Here is a 12,644-nt window from a genome sequence, read left to right as displayed (position 1 = left end):
TGAATTAACCCAACGCGCAGACGCGATGTTTTTTGCCCAACCTTGCGCAAGGATTATGCAACATTTTGTGCGTGTCACGTACCTGTAACGAGCTGGTTGTTTGGCGATGGGTTGCAGACTCAATTGAACTACCTCAGTGCTTCTATTAAGATTAAAAGCACAGAAAGTACCTCGACGTACAACCGCAAGCGATCTTTTAATAAGGCAAACACAACTACCCAGTCGTGAAGGCCTTTTTTTAGGCAAAACACCACAGGGAAACCACGCGTTCAACAAGTCGGCTCCAAGACAGAACCACTGGAAGAAGCGAACCGAACCTGCAACGGTCCGAAAAAGACTGGTGCCATTCTTGTTGATTTGAACACCATTCAGGTAAGCAATTTTGAGACTGCCTTGCCATCGCTTTGGAATACTTTTCATCTCAACAGTTCTCCTTCTTACTAAAAAAATCACAAACTTTTAAAGTATTTGTAGTAAAGCTATTCATCTTTTGTTCTTTTGATTCATTTTCCTACATTTTTCGGTGGTTTCAATCCAGGTTTGACATTCACAGCTGTGGTCAGGATCACACTGGTGGCTAAGCAGTATTTTAGGCCAAGTTTAAAAAATGGTTTAATCGCCTTTTTTTTCCTTTGTTCAGGAATGAAACTGGAATTAAATAACAATCATCTGTACTCTTTTTGGACATAAAGAAATCGTTGATTTGTTTGTTTGCTTGTTTTGCTCTAAAATGAGAGCGAACAAGCGTTTTTTACTCCGTTTTCTTGCACCGTAACTGTGTTTCGATGTGCCTCTACAGTGACAAGAAAAATTTCCTCTTATGTTATAAACACGTAATCGCAAAGAGTTTTCGTAAAATTAAGGAGAAATATTACTAGCTTGTGTTCTCAGAAGTTTGTTTCAAGCAGGTACAAGTAATTTGTTGGAGGTCTTGTTTGAAGTTTGTCCTTTCTTGGTTGCCGTATTTTGCCGATTCTTGTTCCAAGCAAAGCTGTCGTGTTTCAATGAAATACATCAAAATGTGAATGATCTCGTGGAATAAAGTACATCAATAAACTCTTTTTTGACGAACTGACAACATTTCCCAACGCCGCCCATCTGTCACATCACGAGCTAGTACGTCTGAGATTTTGTAATTTTAGCGTGATTCCTATTCGCTGGCTTTAGCAGTTTTCCACAGTTGACTCTGACATAGCTTTTCTCCTTTTCCATTCGTTTGCTGGGGATTTGCTTGTTTTCTTGTAACTCACTCGATTCAGCAAAAAAATCATTGCATAACTGGTGAATTCTACAGCAGATTTCTCCTCGCTTCGTGGTTCATGCGATTTCAGTTTTTTGCGTGAAATTTACTAGTTCGGCAAAGGATATTCCAAAGAAGAAAGCAAAGTAAATGATTTAGCAGTAACCGGAAACAACAAAACGCGGACAATTCAAAAACCTTTTATTTTTCCTAACCCTACAGCCAGAAAGAAAAAAACAACCCGGGAGCTCCGATTTTAGGCTTGGCTAAATCTATAAATTATTTTGCATTAATTATAACTGATTGATGTTAGGAATAAAACGACTGAAACCATTCTCATTTTTACGAGATTTGCAGATTTTCTGTCGTCTTTACTCTTATATAAATCACAAAAAAGACACCATGAAATGCTCAAAATTAGGTGACGAACAAAGTACGTTTCTCCTTTTATGAGCCGTTTTCAGTCAACAGTACGCGTCCCTAAAAAAAGGTTTGTTATGCGGATAATCATGAAGTCCAAAAGATATTTCTAAAATGCATGTCTGCACTTGATTGAACGGTGGCTATGGTTGAGCAGCAAAAGAGTGAAAAAATTATAATCACAATAAAGACGACCTTACTGGAGTCCTGCCTTGAGTCTTGGCATTGGCATTAGTTTATATAATTCTTTAAATTCCAGAAAAGAAATAACTGTGGAGCCTCGCCTTTAGGCTTGGCTAAAGATATATTATGCAGAGAAAAAGCACCTTGTGCCGGCTTGGGCATTGATTTGTCGATTTGCTCCTCTATTATTTTTTAATACCGCAATTACAAAATTGTATTCAGTAAATATTTAATTTCCACAATAAAGCTGGTACACCTATTTTGTGTGTAACGTCGCAATGCAAAGTTCATTGCAAAGTTGAAGTACTCACGTATGCAGCTCTTTAGATCTGTGGTATTTACTTTGAAATCTGCATGGCATTTACAGATGTATCCACCAATCGTGTTTTCACATATCTGCATACAATCACCCACTGGCGAACATTCGTCTGTGTCTAACAAACATAAAGAACATGTGAGCTAAGGTATCTAGCAATTATACTGCGCAATCCGGGCAGACAATGTCGTCGGCCGATTTTGTGAAAATCAGCGTAGGCGCCCCAAGCTCACAACGTGATTTTGCAATGCAAATTATTATGTAATAAGAGAGTTTAATAGTGAAAAGCCATAAAAAATTAAGTTACATTAAAAAAAAATGTCTTTTTGGTGCAATAAAATTTCCCTACCTCAAAAAAAGAACTTCAGCTGTTTAGGAATCTTTTTATCCGTGAATGAGGGTGTGCGCCTACCGAGGCATTGCGCTAGCCAAATGTTGAATTTATTCAGCTGCCAGTCGAAATTATCACGCACCGGCAAAGCTTCCAATCAATCAGAGCAGCTGAACATTTGGCTCGCGCAAGGCCTCAGTAGGCGCTTACCCTGATTCACGGATAAAAAGATTGCTAAATAGCTGAACTTGTCTCGGATTTTCTTGTTCTTCACGACTCTTACGAGTGCTACATAATAATATGGAGTGGAGCGAGTATCATTGGCCATCATCGGGATTAAGGACTTTTGCTTGTGAAGGGAGATCAAATTGTGGAGTGATGTTCGGCTCCGGAGGTGACGAGTGTGCAACCTTCAGTTCGCTTAAGAGGGTATAAACGAGTACTGATTTCACTATCTCATGGCAATCGACACAAAACAGAAGCGAACGACATATTTGAGGTGGCGAAAGTTCATTGCAAGAAAAAAGACATTTTTTCAACGTAACTTGAATTATTTCATAGGTACTGAGATTTATCCACGAAAATCAAAGCGAATAAAATTCGTACTGATTCTAAACGTAGCCAATCAGGAACACGAACGACAAAATTTCCTGTGAAGAAATATCGTTCGTGCAATCAGCAACGCGAACGACGAAATCTCACTAGTGGTGGATCAACGTATCGAATGGAACGTAATCCGACAGCAGTTGCACAAAAACCGCGCGCTTTGAAAAATGGCCGAGGGAAGGTTTGCTTCCGTTTGATCAGTTGAGGGATTTATTTTCGAACAAGAAAACAGAAATGCCGCTCAAAAAACTGAACGAGATGTACGATTGCTTGAACGACTTTGAAGACGAAGGTCGAAGACAGGTAAAATGGAAGTTATTCCAGCGGTTGAGCTGAATGAATACTGAACACATCAACCAATTTATCATCTCCGTCCACACTAAAGACGGCAATGAATACGAGTAGTTTCCTTCGAAGTTTAGTACCTAGCTTGAAACGACAACTGAAGAAAAAGGGCTATTCCGCAAGCATAACAAACGACCTGGTATTTGAGAAAACAAAAACAACTAAAGAAGCAAGAAAGGGAAATCAACCCAAAGCGCGACGAACTAAAAACACTCTTCACTTTGGACAATTTGGCATATCTGAAACACAATAATAAATAAATTGTCGGTTGGGCGATTTTAAACCATTGTTTATTGCTTTCTTCGCCCACTCCGTTTGTGCGATATAAATTTCTCTATCAAACACTACCACGAAAAAAACCTCAGTACCTATGAAATAAACACATTACAGCATGGAAAATGCTTTGTACGATTTTTATTCACTCGTTGTTTCGTATCAGAAAACTCACTCGCTCGCTGCGCTCACTCGTTCGTTTTCTGATAGTACTCAACTCGTGAATAAATAACGTACGCGCGCATTTTCCATGAGGTAACCTCTATTTGTAACTCTTTTCAACTCTTTTGAACTCTTTCACTTTTTCCTCCATGTGTGCCAATGTGACCAGTATCATGCCAGTTTACAGCATACATCTTTTATATTGGACATCCATGTTTTGATCAATTGACACCTGTCAAAACAAGGTATTCGCTGACCAGTATCGCGTGACCATATCGTGGGCTCAAGCTTAGAGCTCACCGAGGTCAGCTCTTTTTTTTTTTTTTTTTTAAGTTGACCGTTGACCAGGTACTGGTTTTCGATTGGATTGTAGGTTCAACCCAGGTTAACTCACCTAAACACAAAAGAGGCTTCATTTTTCGTGCTCTTTCTATGTTTCGCCGCGGCTACACGGCCATACTACATCAACTATAGTTTATACACTGTCCACGCTCTTCATGTTCAGGTGGGAAACCGTTTGGGAGATGTCTTCTTTCAGCATTTTTCGCTGGTTTCAATCCACTTTGACAAATCAAGATATCTGTGGTCCACACTGGTGGCCACGCAGTTATTCAAGTCAAGCTTCTGCGAGATATAAACTTAAAGCTGAGTGTTTATTTTTAATTTGCTTAGAGCTGTTTTTTCCCTGCATTGGAATTTTTGGCATATCTTTAGAAGCTCTGATAAGGTTGATGATGCCTGGAGGACCTATGTCTAGAACAGAAACGACAGCCTGGGAGAGATAAAGAGAACAAAAACGACAAAACAGAATACCAGTAATACCCTATACTTATTGGAAGAAGTTACTCCACAAATTCTTTCCTTGGGCACTAAATTAAACCTTTAGTTATTTTTACGGATGCGTTATTTATTATGTTGTTTGTTTTGCTCCAGAAGGAGAGCGAACAAGAGCTTTTTTAATCCGTTTGCCCAACTGGTTTTCGTTTTGCCTCGACAGTGACAAGAAAATTTGGCCTTATCTTATAAACACGTACTAATCGCAATGAGTTCTCGTAAAATTGGCTTGTGTTTTTAAAAGTTTTTTTAAAACACCTAAAGGTTACTTTAGTGTTGGAGCGGATTTTGTTTGAAGTTCGTCCTTTCTTGGTTGCATTGCCGTATTTCGCCGATTCTTGTTCCAAGCCAAGCTGGCGTGTTTCAATGAAATACATCAAAATGTAAACGATATCGTTTTCAGAGATAAAGTGGAATAAAGAACTTCAGTAAAAAACTTCTTTGAACTTGAACAATTCTTTTTTAATGGCTTGTAATGTTAGCGTGATAACTATTCAATGGATTTAACAGTTGACTCTAAAATGGCATTTTTACTTTTCCATTCGCTCGCAGGGGGTGTGCTTGTTTTCTCTTAAAACCTATGCGGTTCAATAACATTCATTGCCAAACTGGTGAAATCCAAAGTAAATTTCACTCGAAAAACCGATATCGTACTCATCGTCTCGTGATTCATGCGATATCGGTTTTAAGCGTAAAATTTACCGTGGAATTTACTAGTTAGGCAATGAATTTTTCTGTAGAAGAAAGCAAAGAAAATGACTTAAAAATGAAAGCACCAACCCGAAACATCAAAACGCGGACAATTCCGGCGAAACATTTTATTTTCACTAACCCTACAGGCAGTAATCATAAATAACCAGGGAGCTCCGCTTTTAGGCTTGGATAAATCTGTATATTACATAATACTTCTCCTTGCAAAATCGCGTTGTGAACTTGGGGCGCCTGTGAAATCAGGGGATATTTCCGGAAGTTGACGAGGATGGCTATATTATTTATTCAAGATATCGATAACAAAGCGCTATTGCTAAGTTTATTTGCAGAAAAGGTGGAAAACCGCCTTTATGTCTTGACACACACACCACACACGCATTAAAACAAAATTAAATAAATAAATAAATAATAATAATAATAATAATAATAATAACAAAACGTAGTTGATACTAGTACATTGTTTCAAATTTAGACCTGTTTAATTCTTGCTGCGAATTACGGCATTAGTTACAGCACATTTAACAGCCTCCTTATTTCTGCATTTGCAACACAGTCTCTGTAAGTTTCTTTTAAGATCTAACACAATTAACATAAGATACACTGAAATTGTTCTGCATTATTTTATGAAAACCCCTTTGAAAAAACCTGGAAGTTTCACTCACCATTGCAACTCCTCTTGTCTGGATTTAAAGAATAACCGGGATCACACTCACACAAAAAAGATCCGTGAGTGTTCACACATTTATGCTGACAACCTCCTCTGTTTTTCGAGCATTCGTCCACATCTGGAAAAAAATGGTACACCATGTTTGTACGAACATGTAGAAAACCCTTGATTACCTTTATTGAGCGTTTACAAAACATTGTGAACAAATTTCTGGGGGGCCTTTGCCCACACCAAGTTTGCTGCTGAGGTATTTGTATGTCGGTATACGAGAATGGACACGTGATCTCTAAGAGTTTCTAGAGGCTTGGGAACTAGCGTGTGGAAAAGAAGTGGCGGCCATCTTGTTGCCTTTCTGTTTGCTGTGACTTGTGTCCACGATTTGCTGCTTTGGAGAAAATTTTGTTTTGTTTTCTCCTGCTTTGAGACACCGAGATAAGTTTTCTTTTATTTTTGGCTGGTACTGAATGTTTGAAATTATGAATTTGTTTGCATTTGTCCTAAGGACAAAACCGATTGCAATTTTCGTTTCTTTCGCTATTTTTTCAGGTGTTCCTGAAGGAGAGTTAGCCAACATTCATCGGCCGGAAGATTCGGTGCGGCTTACACCACATTGGAGTCATTTAGTACTCTTGCAAGCCAACATTTGTGACTTGAAATGTGCGGGTTGCACAACGAAATCTTAAAGTGTCCGATAGGTGTCACAAAATGAAATATATTTGTGCTCGCATTAAATTGAACTTGACCAATTGAAATAATTTTTATTAATCCCAATTATACCAGGACCGCGAAGCAGCCTGCCAGTATAATTGAAATTACATGAACAAACGAAGTGAGAAATACAGGCAGAATCCCAGTTATTGTGTTACGAGCCACTCTTTAACACGTCTAAAGAAAACAAAAAAGGCCATACCCCCAGGGTAAGGACAGATATGACGTAGTACCATAACTCTCTGCGGCCCTTTAAACTCGTGTTTTGCACATATAATAAGCTGCATTTGCACGCTGAAATTTTAAGCAAGTGAGTAAATGACGCCGCTTTTCCCAAGATCCAACCCTCTAAGGTCCAATCGGTCAGTTTGGAACGTGAGCAATGGCGGACTGTGAAATCCTAACCTTAAACTCAAAGTAAATAGCCTTTGGGTACAAATCAAAGCTTAAAATTTTGCCACTCAAGTGTTGAGCAACCACACTTTCAAAATCTGAAGAAAAAAAAAGTGATTTTTTATCATAGTAGTCTTAGCAGACTTCCCTGGAGGGGTTCACAGTCTAAATAAAAAAGATTTTGATGGATAAGTAAAGAGTACAATGTCTAAAGTAGGGGATGAGTATAAGGGAAAGGCTGAGGGGATGCGATGCAAGTGTGGTTAATCTTTGGGGCTAGCAGCAAAGCCCACACATGTTCGCATTGCGTACCTATTATTATTATTATTATTATTATTATTATTATTTCCTTTTTCTCGCTGGAAGCGATATCAATACAAAGCATGTAAGGTGTTAATTCGTACTCGTCAATATCTGGGATCAACAAAACAACGTTGCTATTAAAGTGACGCGTTAAAATTACATTCTTACGATAGATGCACGCTTTAAGTTAAGAGACGTTATCCAAGCTACTAAATCAAGAGTTTTTTTTCCTTTACCTGTACACTCAATTCCATTTCCAGTTAAACCGACTGGGCAAGGACCACATTCGAAGCCTGACTCGTTTGCGGGAGGCTTTAAATCGCTGCATTGGACACCCGGATGGCATGGCTGAGAATTTTCCTCGCATGCATCGAGGTCTACCTCACAAAATGCACCGGTATATCCATTTTGACACACACAAGGTAGTACATTGAATCTTTCACTCTTGTTGCCAATATTAGTGTCTATGTCATTTTCCTCCATAGAGAAGCACGTCCCTTGATTGTGACATGCGCAGAGGTTTATAACCGGTCGAAGAACCGTGGCTTGGTTGGAGTCATCGACTATCACAAATTCCACATCGATCTGGTAAAAAAAAAATGGAGGGAGTTTGGGTACTATAATAATGTGAGGTTTGATTAGAGTTGACCAAAGATTGCGATCTTTGGCTGCTTGTTCAAACTAACGGAAGTCAGTATACTTGCCATAAACACCTAACAAAAAAAAAAAAAACAACAACAACAAAACAAAAAAAAGCCAAAAAAACAAAATCGCATGGGTTGGGTGGGAGAACAGCAAGTCTCTCACCTTTGCGTTCATCCTCAGCGTTGATAAATGAGCACATAAACCACTCGTAGAAACGCGCGACAATACTACACTTAGTCTTATAGAAAATATTGTTGTATACAACTTGAAAATGAGTTGGTTGTCTACGAATTCCAACTACTGTACAAATCAACGATAGCGTAATCACTCCAAAAGACCATTTTTGAGCAGAATGTTAACTGAGTAATGAACCACATACCATTGGTTTTTTTTCTCTTTTTTTCTTTCTGTTTTTCCTTCAGTTTCATTTAACTAAAATTTATTTTCATACCCTGTCCGTCGAGCGGAAAACAATATTTCAGGACAAGCCGAAGATAAAAAAAAACAACCAAACAAACCAAAACAAACCAACAACAGCAACAACAACAACAACAACTAAGCTTCTGAATTTCTTTGAAAGTCATAATGGTACAGGTTATTGTTGAAATTCCTCGGAGAAATGTAATACGTTAACAACGCTGTCTCTAAGGCCCTTTTGTACTATCCAAAGTTTCTGCAGTATATTGGTAGTGTTCAAAACGGCCACAGTTGTGGTAAAAGACAAGAATAATCATTTCCGTAAAATCAGAGTTTCACTTTCCAAAAGGTGAAAATTTGATTGTTCTGACCTCCATGGCAGCAATGAGAACCACCTATGACTGTTTCGTTCGATAATATCAATAATTCCACAATTGCTGCGCAAGTTCTCTTGAACACCGGTTTATATTTGTGTATTTACCTGGTCAGTGGTTACATTCCATGTCAGCGCTATTGAGGATGCGTTGATTGATATCCTAGCCCCGCTGGGAAGACTGCCATGGACGCTAAATGTCATAGAATCGTTGTTGGGATCCATTGCAGTAACAGTTATACTGGCCGTTGTGTTAACAGTGACGTCAATTTCGGTAGGTCCAGATATAATCTTTGGCGGAAAATTGTCTGATAAAGACAAACATTAACTTAAACAGAAACGTTCTGTTTTTACTTTACCTAATGATATATGGGAAAAAAGTATTTGTTAGGTTCTTGCGTAGTCTAATGAACAAAATGTAGGAATATGCCTAAAGCGAGTTCCAAAACTGTAACCGAACAATGTAAAGCTGTGGATTCCGTGGTGTCGAGATAGTGTCTCTGTTAACAGCTATACTAGTGGTTTTGTTGTTATCAGACTATAGTAAGCTCTAGTCCTGATCCACTATATCAATTTGAATTTTAGGTTAAACAGTTTGAACAATCTGTCAGTCTTTCTTTGAATCAAAGCTACTTCTTTATGCTCTGACATTGACTAATCACATCTCAACTTACGTAATTCTTCAGATTCCTTTATTAACTGCACAGCTACATGTTTCGTACTCTCCCCCACAGATATGTCACCAGTGGAAGCTATGTCAAACAAGCAGTTAACATCTCCTTGACACACGGCGTCTGCTTGCTGCCTCAAAGCGTCACTTACGAAAGTTATATTTTCATCAACGAAAATAGGCACAAATGATGCATTCCAGTATGTGCTAGTGGTTTCCCCAGGATCATAAGCAAATATGGATGTGCTTTCCGTAACATTCCCTTTGAAATACAAAAATTCATTTGTTGCTAAACATCTCATCAATTGGCGTAATATTATGCGAAATAAAAAAATGTGATTTTTTCTTTTAATATAATGTTAAGAGAGATGGCATCCATTCCCAACTCCACCACCTGTTTGCAAGCCTCGGATCAAAAATACAAATTCTATGACAGTATTTTTTTTCTTAAAAAATGATTTACATTTGCAACCCTCTACAATACAGTTAAAGGAAGGTTGAGATGGTCTTGTCAAAATAAGGAATTTCCCAAAATACGCCGTCCTATCGATAGAACACTGAGCTTACAACAATTATCATTCGCACCCTGCCTCCTTATCTCAGTCAGCAATAACATTCGTTAATTATGGCGAAATTCTACGGAAGTTCTTTTTGAGCTAGTTGCGGTACTTTCATAGACTTTTAAAATCTCTTTATTTACCACCGGCAACACGAGCTAAAGCAGGAACTGCTCATGGCTAATGTTACTTACAAAGTTGCCCGAAGAAAAAGTGTATTTCTCTTCCAGTGGCGTTGGCAGGGAGGGTTGTACCATCAGGTCTCAAGAAGTCATCGAATGGATCATCATTCCAAGTTCCTAAAAGGCCTTTAGTAAATTTCTTGAATGCCTCAGGAGCAGCAAATACAATTGACAGTGATTTTGCAACTTCCGTTACTTTTACAGAAATTCCAGACGGAAATGTAACAAGGAACGACTGGTTTTCAGGACGTGATACAGCCACTGAACCGTTCAAGTTTAAACTGACGTTTGTTAAAGTTTCGAAGTCTTGAAATTGTTCACCATCTACCAACACCTTTAAGCCTCCTGAAAAAGAAAATATGGCAGACATTAAAACTGACACACACACAAAAACCTAAGTTGCAGAAAACAATACTAACCTTCCTCCTTAAGAGAGACCTGCACAGCGCTTGCATTTACTTCTTTAGCCACAGCTGCAACAAAAATAGTAGCGCTTCCTCCTCCTTTGGCTAGTTTTGTTCGAGCTTGTAGCTGAAAGCGTCCATTACTCACGTCTACCATGGTATACTCACCAAGGCCATTGAATGTATAGTTTCTTCCATCAAGGGTCACAAAGTGAGGATCTCCCCATAACCAGCCTGCAGAGAATTGAAATATTTGCCATGTTTCATAAATGAAATGCGATTATCATCGCTGTCATCATCATCACTCCCATTATCAGTCGTGATTCGTGCCACGGGACGCTTTAGGCCACTAAAAAGCATTTCGTAATAATAATAAGAAACTTTAGGGAAAGCTTGCTCTCGTCGACCACTCAGCCTCCTGAAATGTGTAACAGGCCAGACTACAGTGATGTACCGAGGGAGGTTTGAAAATGCGCACTTTTCTGACAAGAAGATCGCCAAACGGCAATAGGTTGTGGGGCTCATATAAGCTTCTTCCAAATCCTACTGATATTGATACATTTCTGGGGATTGATTCGTTAAAAGGGATACTTACTCCACACGGGTGGCCTGTACTTTTCGCAGCCTTCAGACGGTCGCTTCTCGTAAAATCGATTGCACAGTTTGGACTCCACACAACAGTATCTCTTGCCCAGGACATCACTGAATTCATGCTTCAATCTCAGTGATTTAGTAGCAAACCTGTGGTATCGATCAATGACACCTCCATCTGGGTATCCAGTTATTAGGGCACCAAATCTATTGAATTTGATTTCGTAGCAACACTCTCGTCCTCTGCTGGCAGAGGAAGGGAATCTGGTGTACACACAATAAGAACTCGTTCCTTTTTGCATGATCCTCTGGAAACGTTCATCGAACCAAGCTTGTCTTATAGTGCACGGGCACGGTTCAACTGCGTCGGAATAAGATGCTGGGTCAGGTTGGTTTTTAAACCAACGGAGGCACTTCAGTATTGCGTTTTGTTCTCCCTTAGAATTTTCGAGTCTGAAGAACCACTTTCCTATGATATCTGTATTTCCTGGAAGACGGTCAATGCGTTCTGTTAATACTGTTCCTGATCTGCAAAATAGTAATAATAATAATAATGATAGTAATAATAATAATAATAATAATAATAATAATAATAATAATGATGATGATGATGATGATGATGATGATGATGATGATGATAATGATAATAATGATAATAATAATGATAACACTGTAAAATACTATAATGTTTTTTAACAAAATATATATTTTTTAATACGAACGCTAATCAAACTAAGAGAGAGTTATAACCAGTGAATAATGTTATTCGCTCAGCAATAATCATACAAAGGCAGGAACCCATGACCCGGAGCCTACAACTCTACTGTGTTCGTGTCACGGCGTTTTCACAGACCGATTTATTTTTAGATTGAATTTCCCGCTGAGACTCCCACAGGAGCCCGATGACCAATTACAAGAAATTAAGCTGACGTCGTAGGGTCACCGAACCGGAACTGCCTTTGTTTTTTTCCGGAAAAGATAGTCTAAAAATAGATCGGTCTGTAAAAAAGCCGTTACATAGGCCCAGTATGGGAGCTGTAGGCTCCGGGTCATGGGTTCCTGTATTTATAATATAATTCAGTCGAGCAAGAAATGAGAGGAAAGTGTTTCTTGAAGGAAAGACAGCAGTTTCACTACGAGATGCGTTAAAATGAACTTATTGAAGTGTAACTGTCTTCTTGTAAAAAAAAAGTCTCCGCTTACGAGCCAGAAGGCTCATCAGGCTGGCGCTTATCTCCGGTTTCATTAGCATGAAGCGACTAGGAGTATTTATACTCCCCCCTGGATGGGATGCTAGTCCATCGCAGGGTTAC

General features: G+C 38.8%; 1 protein-coding gene across 1 annotated transcript in view; it reads right to left on the bottom strand.

Annotated features, from left to right (window-relative positions):
- The window catches only part of LOC137982138 (uncharacterized), a 211,591-nt gene that overhangs the window by 21,898 nt on the left and 177,049 nt on the right, over positions 1-12,644 (bottom strand). The window contains exons 48-55 of the mRNA XM_068829205.1: positions 11,336-11,859; positions 10,756-10,974; positions 10,349-10,681; positions 9,602-9,859; positions 9,036-9,235; positions 7,729-8,077; positions 6,084-6,206; positions 2,155-2,277 (exon numbers count right to left, since the gene is read on the bottom strand). Of these exons, the coding sequence (XP_068685306.1) occupies positions 2,155-2,277; positions 6,084-6,206; positions 7,729-8,077; positions 9,036-9,235; positions 9,602-9,859; positions 10,349-10,681; positions 10,756-10,974; positions 11,336-11,859 (2,129 nt within the window). The remainder of the gene's footprint in view (positions 1-2,154; positions 2,278-6,083; positions 6,207-7,728; positions 8,078-9,035; positions 9,236-9,601; positions 9,860-10,348; positions 10,682-10,755; positions 10,975-11,335; positions 11,860-12,644) is intronic.

Source organism: Montipora foliosa, chromosome 13 (genome assembly GCF_036669935.1).
Source record: "Montipora foliosa isolate CH-2021 chromosome 13, ASM3666993v2, whole genome shotgun sequence".
Lineage (NCBI taxonomy): Eukaryota > Metazoa > Cnidaria > Anthozoa > Scleractinia > Acroporidae > Montipora > Montipora foliosa.
Note: the sequence above shows the minus strand (reverse complement) of the source record. Positions and strands in the feature narration are given on the sequence as shown.